The 14,368-nt window shown below is 35.1% G+C and overlaps 2 protein-coding genes across 5 annotated transcripts; one reads left to right on the forward strand and one right to left on the reverse strand.

Annotated features, from left to right (window-relative positions):
- Positions 1 to 578: 578 nt before the first annotated feature.
- Positions 579 to 2,701, reverse strand: LOC113503680 (heat shock protein 60A-like). Its single transcript, XM_026885729.1, has one exon. The coding sequence runs from the start codon at positions 2,566 to 2,568 to the stop codon at positions 850 to 852; it is 1,719 nt and encodes a 572-aa protein (XP_026741530.1). The 5' UTR covers positions 2,569 to 2,701; the 3' UTR covers positions 579 to 849.
- An 880-nt stretch (positions 2,702 to 3,581) lies between these two features.
- LOC113503681 (adenosine kinase 2) lies at positions 3,582 to 13,726 on the forward strand. Of its 4 annotated transcripts, XM_026885732.1 has the most exons (8): positions 3,582 to 3,784; positions 4,919 to 4,999; positions 5,236 to 5,391; positions 6,052 to 6,195; positions 10,039 to 10,228; positions 10,740 to 10,910; positions 11,383 to 11,728; positions 11,938 to 13,726. In XM_026885732.1, the coding sequence occupies exons 1-8, from the start codon at positions 3,771 to 3,773 to the stop codon at positions 11,943 to 11,945; spliced, it is 1,110 nt and encodes a 369-aa protein (XP_026741533.1). In that variant the 5' UTR covers positions 3,582 to 3,770; the 3' UTR covers positions 11,946 to 13,726. The 4 variants fall into 4 exon arrangements, with proteins under 4 accessions (XP_026741533.1, XP_026741531.1, XP_026741534.1 ...); XM_026885730.1 differs by having other exon boundaries at positions 11,383 to 13,726; XM_026885731.1 differs by lacking the exon at positions 3,582 to 3,784 and adding an exon at positions 4,389 to 4,475 and having other exon boundaries at positions 11,383 to 13,726.
- Positions 13,727 to 14,368: the final 642 nt, after the last annotated feature.

Consider the following 14,368-nt stretch of genomic DNA (forward strand, 5'->3'; position numbering starts at 1 on the left):
CGCAATTTCTAACTTCCATCTAACTGCCATGCCAGTTGGACGATGAACTTTGATAAACGTAATATTCTTATCACTCTTCGAGATGCGAGCAAATTAAGGCGGCGTTTTTATCGCATTTCAGGTTATGTAATTTTGTTCGACTGCGTGCCGGTTTTAACTCAAGAATGACCTAGAAACTTCTTGTTGAACGAGCACATGTACTTTTTATGAATTCGCTAAAATATTAATGCAGGTCAGCATAAACCGGTTTTCTTCTTTTTTGTACTTACAGTCATTCTATTCTAAAGATAAGACTAAATAAGTGGACAATTTTATTAAGCTGTATTCAGGCTTAATTTCTACAAATAGCGCCAATGCAAGGTATTTTTGTGAAAGAAAAATCACTTTGAAAGTTATTGACTTGAAATATTAATAATCTTGATTTAAGTAAAATGCCTTATTTACCTTGAATTTTAATGTTATGCAAATAACGTCAATATATACAGAGGCTAGAGAATGACGGAATTTTTCTAGACTTAAATGTTGTCTTCTAGGGCATGATGCAGTGACAATCAGGTATATAGAATAAAAAGATTATATAGAAACATTAATCATTTATTTAAAAATAACACTTTGCTCGCACTATTCAAGCAAATAAACTAAATAATTCTAACAAGACAGACAATTGCCTTCCTACATTTGTAACTCAATCAGACTCAAAATAAAACTGGGAAATACACATTCACTCCACAATTTGTAAAAAAAATCAATCAATCTATCAGATATCATTGAAATACCCATAACAGCGATATAACTACTATAACAGTTCTCTTTACACGATAAATGCATTTTGATGTCCATACTGGAGCTTTACATCATTCCTCCCATGCCACCCATACCGCCCATACCTCCCATGCCACCCATAGGGTTTGGCTCCTTCTCTTGTGGGATTTCGCATATGACGGCTTCTGCGGTGGTGAGGAGTGACGCTACTCCACTGGCGTCAGTCAGTGCTGTCCTTACGACCTTGGTGGGGTCAATGATACCCTTCTCAATCATGTTGACATATTCATTGTTGAGCGCATCATACCCAAATTCAGGTCCTAAGTCTTCAACCTTAGCAACAACAACTGAGCCATCAATACCAGCATTACGGGCGATAGTCATGCAGGGCATTCTGAGCGCCTTTCTGACGATTTCTACTCCTGTGGCCTGGTCACTGTTAGCAGTCTTCAGTCCTGCAAGGTCTGGGATACATCTAAGGAGAGCAGAGCCACCTCCGGGAACAATACCTTCCTCCACAGCAGCACGGGTTGCATTCAGGGCATCATTGACACGATCCTTCTTCTCATTGACCTCAACTTCACTGGATCCTCCGACATGTAAAACAGCAACACCAGATGCAAGTCGGGCAAGACGTTCCTGCAACTTTTCCTTTTCATATTCAGAGCTTGTTTCCTGAATTTGGTCACGGATCTGTTCAGCCCTACGGTCAATGTCAGCCTTCTTACCTTTTCCTTTGAGGAACAAAGTGTCATCTTTTGTAATAATGGCCTCACCTACTTGACCAAGGTCTGATGGTTGGAGATTCTCAAGTTTAAGAAGGTTTTCATCATCACCAAATACTACACCACCAGTTGCAATAGCCATGTCACTGAGGGTAGCCTTGCGGTTGTCCCCAAAACCTGGGGCTTTGACAGCAGCCACCTGGAGCCCGATCTTAAGCCTATTAACAACCAGGGTGGACAAGGCCTCACCATCAACATCCTCAGCTACAATGACCAGGGGCTTCCTTTGTTGGTTAGCCAATTCCAGAGCAGGAATAATTGTTTGGACATTGCTGATTTTCTTCTCAGAGAAGAGAACTAAAGCATCTTGGAACTCAACTTTAGCACCCTTGGAAGAGTTGATGAAATATGGTGAAATGTAACCTCTGTCAAACTTCATACCTTCGATGATTTCCAATTCGTCGTTAAGGGTCTTGCCATCCTTAACAGTGATGACTCCGTCCCTTCCGACCTTCTTCATGGCATCGGCGATGAGCTGACCGACGGCGAGGTCTCCGTTGGCGGAGATGGTGGCCACCTGTGCGATCTCTTCAGGTGTTGTCACGGGCTTAGACATGCTCTTCAACTTATCCTTAACCGCATCTACTGCGATCATGACACCTCGTCTGATCTCAATAGGGTTGGCACCCTTTGAGATTTTTTCGAATCCCTCCTTAGCAATAGCCCTGGCGAGAACTGTGGCTGTAGTCGTGCCATCGCCGGCTTCCTCATTTGTGTTATTCGCGACATTTTGAACTAATTTTGCGCCGATGTTCTGGAACTTGTCTTTGAGTTCGACACCCTTGGCAACTGTCACACCGTCTTTTGTAATTTTTGGTGAGCCCCAAGATTGTTCCAAAATGACATTTCTGCCCTTAGGACCCATTGTGACAGCGACTGCATCAGCAAGGACGTCTACGCCCTGTAGCATGAGGGCTCTTACATCAGCGCCGAACCTCACATCTTTCGCGTAAAATCTTGAAAGTTGGTGAGATTTGTGGAATGATGCAGTTTGGCGAACAACACGTGGTAGGCGCAGCATTTTAGTGTTGATTGGAATGATATTTCAGTACTTCAAAAAGAAATCCCAACCTTTATTCTCGAAAATTCTCGCCGAGATCGCAAAACGTGATCTTCCGCCGGTTGTAGGTTATGAAATACTAACGCGGTATCTCTACCTTCTTACAAACCTGCACTATGGCCGAAGTCTATGGTATTTTAGAATCATTGGAGAAATCGGCCTGTACCGTAACATATGCTTGTCTCTTTTCCTCTTAAGCTATTAAAGCGAGAGATAGAGGCTAGCAAACGAATTAACAAAGGCTCAAAAAAGAAATACCAATATTTAAAAAAATAGGACTCACCATTGTCGATGGTCTTTATAGCTCAAAGAATAAGATGCGTCTGAAAAGGTTACCCATTACATACAACAATCTAAATTTGGTTTATTTTTATAATTTAAGTGAAACAAAATAGTTCATGTCTATTATCCAGAAAATAAAGGAAACTGTCTTGTTTCAAAGGGCAAGGCAACATACCGAGCAAATGAAATATTTCAAGGCCGTAGTAGACTTTAATTACTTAAATTTTATTTTTTAAATAACATATATAATACAATAATACATAAAGTGAGGCATAAGTTTATCGCGATATATCTAAAGATTTTGCCCTAGAACAAACCGGGAATTAATAATATCAGGTGGATTTCATATTTATTTATTTTATTCTATTTTTTTCTTACAAGTATTTATTTCACTTGTGTGCCGTGCTATAAAATGCATGTAGTAGATAAAAAATCGAAATGTTAATAATACAGGTATCGGCATGGATACGGTACGACATCAGGGGTCGAAATACGGAAAAAATTGGAAAGTTAAATTCAAACAATTAGAATTTATATTAATATCGTTGCGTCAATAAAAGATTTACCTTGCAGATTGAAATATTATATTTTTAAGTTTAAGGAAAACTAAATGACTTTACCAAAACTATTTTCCGATCGTATCCGAACGAAAGACATCTGACATTTTGTACGAAATGTGAATTTATTTTTGGCAGTTGTCTGGCTTGACATTTCAAGCTTGCGAGTCGTGGATATCGAACACGTTTTAAAAATCTGCATCAACAAAAACATGCGGTAGTCGGTAGTAGGAAAGTAATAACTTGTCCCATTATATTACTGACTCGAAACGTGTTGTAAATTATTACTTTATTTTGATTGTAGTATTTTATTGATATTACATAATGGAAAATACTAGGTAAGTTATTTTTCATCTTATTAAGAACTTCCTTCAAGAGACGGCTGTTTTAATTTGGTTAATTTGCCGGAACGAGTCTCTTGTAAAATTACACGGCAAAAAATAACATTCTGTGAATTATGTACGGTATATGTTACGTTAACAGGAATTTTGTATTGGTAATATATTTTTAATGCTCATTTTTAAGTTTTAGGCATATTTTAAGTTATGTTATTTTTTATGTCTGTGCTGGATGCTTGTACATTTTGTACACCACATGCATTTGAAGTAATAATCTTTAGTTTTTCCTGCTTAGATGAACTCTAAAGGATAAAATTACCTAAAACTCAGGCAGCTAGATTTTGTAATTTTTTATAGCTTTTATCTAATGTTTTTTTTTTTCTTTAATTTAAGTTGAAGTACCTTTTTAAGTGTAGTAATATTAAACTATTAAATACAATTCTTTTTTAAATGTTATATTTTGTTTTTAGTGACCAAGCTTGAATATATTTTTTTGGATTGGACCATCTGATATGATAAGGAATTTAATATTTTATTCTTAACAGAGAACATAAGGTTTTAGTTAACATTCTTTATGTGAATTTTGTTTTTATTTATAAGTAGTATTTTAATATTTTTGAAACTTTAAGGCAGTTCTAAGTCACCTCGACTGGAAAAGTCCCCACTTCCTTGAAAATATGCCATTGAGCCGGTGATGTGAATTCATTACTATGTATTATTTAAATTAATTATATCATAGTGTAGTCTTAGCAGGGATATTGCAGATTCTGTCTTTGCTGTTGATAGATACATTTTGAATCTGCGGTAACCCGGTATTTCATCTTGCACTGCAAGTGGGCACATATTTTTATTTTGTAACATTATATGAGAATGGGCAATGTCATTAAATGACTTATAAGTAAATCCAAATGCTTGGATGACTACTACATTAAACCTTTCATATAGTCCTGGATTGACACATATTCTTACTAAATGTGCATGTAAAATATTAAAAAACAGCAACCTAAGCCACCAAAATCTGAAAATATTTGATACATTCAGAAATGTCAAAATTTAATAAATTTTTCCCAGAATAACTTGAGTAAAGTAACTATCGATAGAGGAGGAACCCAAAAATAATATTATATTTCATAGGTTTCAATTTTGTATCGTCCAGTCCCGAAAGTGGCGTGTCTGGCCCGATGGTCGTCTCTTGTCGTCTAAGGCGTTTAACAGGTTAAAAATTATTTGTCCTTCGGAGCCATAAAAAATAGAAATCGATATTATCTTGACTTAGTGTGCCCACTCCTCACATACCACAGATACCTAGTCGTGTATATCTTACATCAGTCTGGACTTGAAATGCGTGTAGCTAGTAGGTATTTAGTTTAATCAGAAACCTAGTTACATCTACGAGCTTTTAAAGAAGAAGAAGGTTATACTATATTTTTTATTTCGTCATATATTTACAGTCTTCCGGAAAACCTCCTCATCGGGATGGGGAACCCGTTGTTGGATATCTCCGCAGTCGTGGATGAATCTGTCCTTCAGAAATATGACCTGAAACCGAACGACGCGATCATGGCGGACGCGAAACACATGCCGCTGTACAAAGAACTAACTGAGAAGTAAGTTTATATTCCTTTATGATATGGTTCATGCTTAATCAGTTAGAAAATGTTTACTAATTGATAAAGCTTGAACTAAGTAGTTATAATTTGATTTCGCATTTTAACACCTAGGTCACCTAGCTGCTCTCGATTGAAAACAATCGCGAGCTAGGAAAAGTACTTTTTATGTGTCACAAATCTCATCTCATAATGTTTTCTAATTTAATATTATTCTCGGCAGCGTTTTTATTAAGTTCTAAAGTAAAAAATCCATTAATATTGATAAGCTTGTTACCTATTTCAATTTACTTTATATTGAAACAATAAGAACATAAAAATGCTAATATTTTCTTGAATTAATTTCTATAACAGATGACACTAAAGATTTAATACATTATTGTTACATTCCTTGTTCACATAAATTCTTACGTTTTTTGTCTAAAACTAATTCAAAACACCCAAAAAACTTGATAGATCAGATAAATCTCCATTTTCAAAAGTAAAACTTCTAAAAGTCTCCATAAATCATCCGAAGATTAATATAATCCAATTAAAAATAATAATCTTGTGGTTGCAAATCATTTTTCATTATTGCAATGTTAGCAGGAGCCATATAAGGCTTATTATTCCTTATTATCTTTTCTTTTGCCATCATGAAATATTTTTTTCTCGGAACAGGTACAACGCCGAGTACATAGCTGGAGGCAGTGTTCAGAACTCCTTGCGCGTCATCCAGTGGCTGATCAAGAAGCCCAAAGTCTGCACCTACTTCGGCTGCGTGGGCGACGACAAATTCGCGCAGATATTAAAAGAGAGAGCTAGGTGCGTAAGTTTAATTTCACAATACCGTACTAACCAAGTTTCTTTTTTAAATATTTTTATACAGTTTTTTTACAGTCGATACTATTCCGCAATGTTTTTTTTTTTGAGTAAAAGTTACTAATTTTCCGTATACGTCCATCAGCTTGCGGTCGATATTATAGCATAATTAACTATTTAAAATATTCAAATACCGTAACATATTTTTGAAGCCAATAGATGCCGTCAACATACTACGCAAATAATTTCGCACTATTATTAGAGAACATTGCCTTCTTTCGGATCAATAAACACATTATCATGTTTCCTGTCATGACTGTACGTTTTATTCTTATATTAATCTTGATACTTGATTATTAATCTTACTTATTCTTGATCTTTGAACTGCGACGCTGTCATGAAAACAAAAGTTAATTAGATAAGAGAATTTCGATAAAGACTCATTTAAATTAGTCTGTTTTGTTATTTTAACTTCATTAATTCTGTATTTTTCTGTTCAGTAATTCTGAACCTTGAAGGATATTACCATAACATTTGGTGTATAATTCTAACTTAAGAATATGTAGCATCGCATTAAATCTGTTTTAACACATTCGTGGTTTTTCGGTCCGAAGGTTTTCTTTAAGCTATCAGTTTCATCTATGTGCACCTCAATTTTGTGAAATCAATTTTGATGCATGACACATCATATCTAAAACTAATCTCTCCAAGATAGTGTCAGTCAATCTAGCCTATATCTGTCGTGATGCCTCGTACGATACAAGGACATTCGCATGGAATCATATTACTGTTCGCGCCAACCGCAAACCGCCAAAATGTATTACTAAATATGGCTGTTTGTTCAGTGACAAAAGGTGGCTTTAAATTGTCATAAGGCTATAGTTAAATCAGGCATAGTTTTGCTCATGTTGTCAGCCATATCCTAACAATACCACGATAACGGCCAAGTCTGAGCGGTTCAACTTAAGGATTTGTATGTAAGAGGTGCCACCAATGTTGACATGTTCAAAGTTTACTTTTTTAAATTCTAAAGTAACAATGACGAACGATAAATAAAAAAATCAGAGAAAAAAAAAACAATTGTCGGAATCCGGAATTTCCAACTCGCAACTCGCAGGGAGCGATCAATACTCTAAACTTGCTTATGAGAAACTTTCTATGAGCAGCTGTTTAGCGGATTAATGTTGTAACTATTATTATATTTTGTAGTTTAAAACAATATGGCGTCTACTTATATATAAATCAATTATCCATGTAGGTATAATATTCGTTACGTTACACGTTTTTGGAACATATAATAAATAGTAAATGATGTAAGTAATAGTGCAATCGAGATAAGTGTTATGTTTGCTAAGAGATAACATTTAGCCCTGTTGTGCTCGGTCGCTAACATCTCCTTATCTGTCGGTCTGCTCACACAAAATGTTATTTCAATCGTTAAGATATTGATGCTAAAAAAACGGCGAGTAAACCATTTAAATGTAGTGGTTTTAAAAGCGCTAGTAATAATTCAAACGGTTTTTAATACCTTTATTTATTGATATCTTTAGAGCATGCTCAATTCCTGCTTGTCCCAACATTGGGCAAACCCCTGTATAGAGAATTAAAGAGCATTCATTCCCATTTTCGATATAGCGATTTTAGCTTCTATGGTTTTTCAGGCTACTACAACCAGTGTGTGTAAATTGAACTAATCTACAATTCATATTTATTCATAAATAAGACGGGGTTATTGAGAAAAAAAAACAAGTTTATACTGAGATATTATTATAAGCATAAAAAAGATCGAAAATTGTCTTGAAAACAAGTTTAAAAACGAATACATTGGTGATATTGACACTAATAATTTAATTTTTAACCATTTGTATCTTTAAGTCGACATAATCGCATTAAGATAAATTGTACCTACATATGTAAATAGTATTTGTACCTAGCTACATAAATATCTACGACTCCACTCGACTTCGACTGTAAGATTAGATATATAACAAAACTATTTTACCTACACGAAAATTTGAAAAGCTTCTACTTACCTTCCTCAATTTACTAAGGATAATCCGATCAACTGTAAAAGGCTAACAGGTAATCCGGAATTAAAGACTTAACGCCCTATAAAAATAGTACCTACCACCGCCTACTCATACTGTTTAAAGTCGTAGGTACTGGAACTTGGCTATTTTCCCAATTTACCCATCGCTACTATCGCTAGATATTGTTTCTAAAAGCAAAAAGGGAATCCCGGTAATTACCGGAAAACCTTTTCAACCGACTGCACGACGCCATAGGGGGAATTTAATTCCTCATTCCGCACCGTAAGTTTATGTCTAAGTAGACACACCATTTAACTTATTAAAGGAAAGAAATTATAGCTGTAGAGTACCATTTAAAAAGCACAAGCATGAAGAAATATGCGCCAATGTTTGATAATAGCGAGCACTTTATGTCATTACGGCTATTACGTAATGTCTTTGCTCGATGCAGATATTTCTGTATAGCGGTAATAAATGATTGGCAATCGCCCGACCAATTTGTTTCCAATGAAATTTTATTGATCGTACTTTCGAAGAGTTATTACCTTGCAACTGATTTTATTTTTAGTTCGTTATCGCATAATATTGTTGTTGAAAAATGTTCGATGTTTGTATAAAATGATGATTGTTGTTAATTAATACACCTACTATCTAAATATTAATAAAATTAGTCGAAAAGCCGTAAAGAAATGTCTAGTAGGTGCTTAATAAAAGTTCACATTTATTCAAATTAGTCTACGAAAGCACTTTATTTGTCCAAATATAATAGTACAGTACAGACAGTACTCGATTCGCCCAGCCCTCACCACACCATAAACTTTCGTTGTTGCAAGATGTCTAAAAATGGCGAGTGCTGAAATGGGAGTTTTATCTCAAGTTAAACCAAAAATCTCTGCAAATATTTTATTTTTATATGATTTTATCTCGACGTGATCACATCTTTGATCTTATTGTCTTTTTCCTTAACAACAGAGCGACCTTGAATAAAGTTTTATTCAGGTTCGCAATTGACAAACACATGACGTTGTGATGTGTTCAATTATTCATACGGGCATTTAGTCCTTGCTTATTCTAGTGCAGATACAGCGAGTAGATAGAGCCACAGTGTTTGCTCTAACTTTGTTTTCCGCCTTTAAATAGACATTGATAATAAGACCTGATTGACTATACCTATTTACCTATATCCTACTTATTATTGGTCACGGTCAGATACAAAATTTGCCCGCAAGTGTGTTTTTCCGTTGGACTGCAAATGGTAGAAGAATGTGGGTCGACAATTGCTTCGTTGCTAAGATTGGTGGCAAAATGTTACTTAATAAAGTGATGTAGTTTCCTCCTTGCTAGTACATATGGAATGATGCATCAATATGATGATACTTAGTTGTAGGTTATAGGCAACTTATATTTTCCGTCTAACATTTTACACCCTTCTACTATTCTCCGCTTCCCACAACCTCTCAAGTTGAACGAATGCCTGAAATGTCTTAGTCGTTACGAGTCCGCCATATCTCATCCCTGTGCACGTAAGGTCAAGTCATTAGCTATTCACCCCGTCAGCAAGCGAATGAATAAAAGCCCAACATTGTTGTTGCGTTACAATATGCGTACTGCAAGATTAACGGAAGATAACAAAGCTATACAATACTGTAGCATCCGAATCTTTCATGGCGTCATGACCATTAACACCGCTATTCCCATGTAAATCTCTTTTCACATACCATACAAAACGTTCAAAAACTTACCTATTGAGATGTACTGTCCTACTATTCTATTTCCTTTATTTTTGTAACTAACAGTACATTTTGTTGTTCCCCAGTGCGGATGGAGTTAACGTTATGTATCAAGTGAACAAGGAGCACCCAACAGGCACGTGCGCCGTGCTGGTGACGGGTCAGAACCGCTCGCTGTGCGCCAACCTCGCCGCCGCGCAGAAGTTTACAGACGATCACCTTTCTCAGGAGGAGTGCAAAAAGGCCATCGAAAGCGCTAAATTCTTTTACACTTCTGTAAGTACATACAACAAATCATCCTTTTCCTTTTTTGGTAAGACGGGAAATACACTGAACCGCCGGGCAAAGGTCTCCGGCCCTTGATAACAAGTGATCCTTCTCTGAAATGTGGCAGGCTTTCAGTCTAACCAATTGTTTAAGTAGTGACTGCATCGAATCAAAAACATAAAGTTAGGTGAGCCAAGAATAACGGGTTGACGGGATAGGCGTGAAGTTTTTGTTAACACAGAAAAGCCAGAAGTTAAATGGCCTATCCGTTTTTTCCAGAGTAAGAAAATGAATGAAATGTACACGCTGGTTATATTACCGTCAAGTACGATGATGTCTTTATGTCAGTGATTCTAGAACTAAGTAAACCATGTGTAATTTTTATATTCATAATGGTCGACTGCAAAAAGACAGTAACAAAACTCGTTATAAAAAAACTACACCCCATAAAGGAAGCAGGCTCAAGATGTATTTCATTTCTTAGTAAAAAAAGTTATTTCACGGAGGTTGTCTATTCCAGGGTTTCTTCGTAGCGGTGTCACCTGAGTCCATGATGCGATTAGCAAAGCACTCGCTCGAGAACAAACAAACCTTCGTGTTTAACGTCAGTGCGGCGTTCGTCTCACAATTCTACAAAGAACCACTTGAAAAACTATTACCTTACGTCGACTTATTTTTCGGAAACCTAGAGGTGAGTTATTCACGTGCATATCATATACCTAAATATAGTTAGGACGCAGTTCAAAGCCCGTGTGAGGCAGAGTTGTGCGAAGTTTTATTTCAATATAGGATATCATTTGGTCAAAAAAATGACATGGATGATAAGACTGTCAAATCAAACCATGAATATTATGAACTATCTATAAATAAGACTTCATGCGCGTCGAAAAGTGACTTTGGGCATTATTTTCGGATACATCTTTTGCAGACAGCCGAAAGATTCCCAAAAAAAGATCATGTACATATTTCACTTTTCAACTATTGGCCACAAGTGTAGTTTTCTTACTAAATACTCCTTTCACGGTAATCTACTGTTGTGCTTGTTGGAGCATCATCTTCATTTCCTCAGATTTTTCCACTATAACAAAACCATCATTCAATTTTGAAGTATGTAATGTCGCTAAGTAACTTTAGATTATCGTTTATATTAATTTATTTTACAGGAAGCAAAAGTCTTTGCAAAAGATTTTGACTTTAAAGGAACAACTATTGAAGAAATTGCCCTTGAAATATCCCGTCTTCCCAAAATGGATGATAGGCCAAGAGTGGTTGTTATCACGCAAGGCAATGCGCCTGTGGTCCTCGTGGAAAATGGGAAAGTAATCGTAACACCAGTGAAACCGTTAAGCACTGACGAGATTGTAGATACTAACGGAGCCGGCGACGCATTTACTGGAGGATTCCTTGCTCAACTATTGCTGGGTAAACCTTACACGGAATGTGTGAACTATGGGATATACGCGGCGAGGCACGTCATTCAGCACTCAGGCTGCACGTTTACTGGCGAAAGTGAGTATAAGGAGGACTGATAAAAAATCTTTGAACGGTTTTCGCGACACGAGACAAGCTATAGACCATGTAGTAAGTTTTTAATGGACGTGCGACTTGAGTTTTTGTGTCTATACACAGAGCTCAGTACTGGCCGCCCCTGGTAGTTAGTTAGCATTGATACTAAGCTGCTGTAATTTCATTGAGCCTAATTTATTTACGTGATGCAGGAAAGTAAATTGGATCAAGAATATAATTCCACTTCTCGTTTTACGCAAAAAGCTCAGTGGGCCACAAAGCCTCACCACAAGAGAGCTGTGTCTAGAAAACCGTTGTCCTAAGTTCTTCCAGTACGGCAATAATGTACATAGAGTAAGTATATTTTAGTGACGCACAATTTCATATAAAAATCATTTTTCTTTTTTTATTAACTTTTGTTACTCATTTGTATGTCATGTATTATTTACATGAAAACATGCAACTTGTATATTTATATATATTATATTCTTTACAAATGTGAATGTTTTAAAAAACCAGTCAATGTTAGTAATAACCAAATTAAATGTTGTAGACCTAGTTTAATCAGTAAATAACCAACTTGATTCTGAAACATTTTTAAGTTTTCTAGTAAACTTTTTTGGATGTGCTGAGAATAGAATAGCCTCTAAACCTGCATCAAACACAGCATTACACTGCACAGCACATCCACCCGTGTGTTCAGAGTTCTAATTTGTAAATACATAAATTTCATTTGCTCAATGGTGTATTGTCCAGTCTGAACAACATTTAACAACTGTATTGATCTATAATATCATAAGTACTCTCTTTAGAAGCCATAGGCCGTAACATTCGAATAATTAACAGACTTGCATGTAACTGTCAAGCTAGAACTGTTGATAACACCCCAATAATTAATAAATGATAGTATTATGAATAGATCTGACAGCAAATAGTTGCACCAAAATGTGTTATTTAAAATAAAATGTTTAATATTTCTATGTAATTTCCCTTGATTTACAAACCCAAACCTTGTTAATGTTTTTAATAATTTAAAGTAGACAATAAAAATAGTGTCTTTGTTTGTTAAGTTGAATAACAACTTTTGAACTGAAAAATCATTGTAATGCAAGAAAAACCTTAAAGGCGAAAAAACTTACTCATTATTAGAAGCTTCTTCTTTATATTAGTAAATTTAAGAATAAACATAAATTGAGTGTGCCTTTTACGTGCTTCAAGCAAAATTTGTATGAAATAAAGAGGCATGATTCACATTTAACTTAAATGATGTTCCCTTGCGTGTTTAAGTTAAATTTAACAATGTCATCTGTGGGTAAAAGTGAATTTAAACCAACATTTTTATACACAATTTTTTTACTCCAATTTACCTTCAAGGTAAATCATAATAGTTATAATAAACCAGATCTTACAAAAAAATGTAATCTTTATAAAAAGTATGTTATAAACATAAATAATTATAAAAAAATGAAAATGGTATTAGTTAATTACCTGTTATAAAATAATCAACTAAATCTTATGTCAAAGTGGTTTCATAACAAAATAAGTTTACTATAGGCAGATTTGTTTCTAAATATAGTGAATAATCTTAAAAAGTAAACAACAGGAACAATAAAAGTCAAATCTTAAAAATTATAATGCTTAACTTCTAGAACGTTGATTTGGAGAGGAATAAATACTGCTAATAAATACTATAGAATATCGCACAATATGCACATCCCAGTCCGGGACAGTTTCTTGCTCATCACCCAATAGGGGCATACATCTATAGGTTTCTATTATAATAAAATCTTTGATCAACTTCGAAATACTTCTTGTAATTATTCTTTGGTAGATATCTTTTGATGTGTCCTCATCTATACAGCTTTTTCCTCGACATAGGACGCAACCAGGTTTTATAATTGTTTTTATTTTTGGTGCCCTGTAAGTTAATGCATAAAATGGTTTTGATGTACTTATGTTTGTAATTATTGTTGTCAAATAAATGTGTTTTGTAACCTTTAATGTTTAATTTAATTTCAAAGCACCTTTCAATACTTTTCATTATTATGGTTAAATTATAATCGGGTTGAAAATCGAATTAGTTTCATATCACTTTGGACTTGAATGCAGTGTAACTGAACTAATTCGAATTCGGAAAAGTACATTTAAACTTTTTCGACATGTGGATTTACATTCTTGTAAATGTATTCTGCTGACTTGATGAATAATTAATTTGAGTAGCTGCTGCAATCATAAACACTTGGGCATTTGTGATTGCGGCAACTCATACAATCGGTGGACTTGTGAAAAGTAAAATCACCAACCTCATCTTGTTAAATACTCGTTTTGCTAACACAAATAAATTTTGTTTGGATTTCAAGTCACTTTTACATGTAAGACAATTTCTTCCCATGTTAACGAAGCAAAAAATTTTATAAAAAAGCTTTTTTATTTAATAAAAAAAGCAACTTTTCGAGAAAGAACAATAACTTTATAGTCAAAACTATTTACAAAATAGCCGCTGACCGCGCATTTCTGTGAGACTGTGGGTGTTGCAAGTCAAAAATACCTGCTTCATGTTAAATGTTAATTTAATGCTGAAACGAGACGATCCTGACCGTGTTTTAATTTCAAACTACCTACTTCATCAACACCAAAATATAA

Source organism: Trichoplusia ni, chromosome 20, assembly GCF_003590095.1.
Source record: "Trichoplusia ni isolate ovarian cell line Hi5 chromosome 20, tn1, whole genome shotgun sequence".
NCBI lineage: Eukaryota > Metazoa > Arthropoda > Insecta > Lepidoptera > Noctuidae > Trichoplusia > Trichoplusia ni.

What these genes read in the sequence shown, in the direction of transcription:
- LOC113503680 (XM_026885729.1), bottom strand. Translation starts at nt 2,568, where the DNA reads ATGCTGCGCCTACCACGTGTTGTTCGCCAAACTGCATCATTCCACAAA.
- LOC113503681 (XM_026885730.1), top strand. An exon ending in TACAAAGAACTAACTGAGAA is followed by an intron (nt 5,392 to 6,051) that starts GTAAGTTTATAT and finishes TTCTCGGAACAG; the next exon opens with GTACAACGCCGAGTACATAG. An exon ending in ATATTAAAAGAGAGAGCTAG is followed by an intron (nt 6,196 to 10,038) that starts GTGCGTAAGTTT and finishes GTTGTTCCCCAG; the next exon opens with TGCGGATGGAGTTAACGTTA.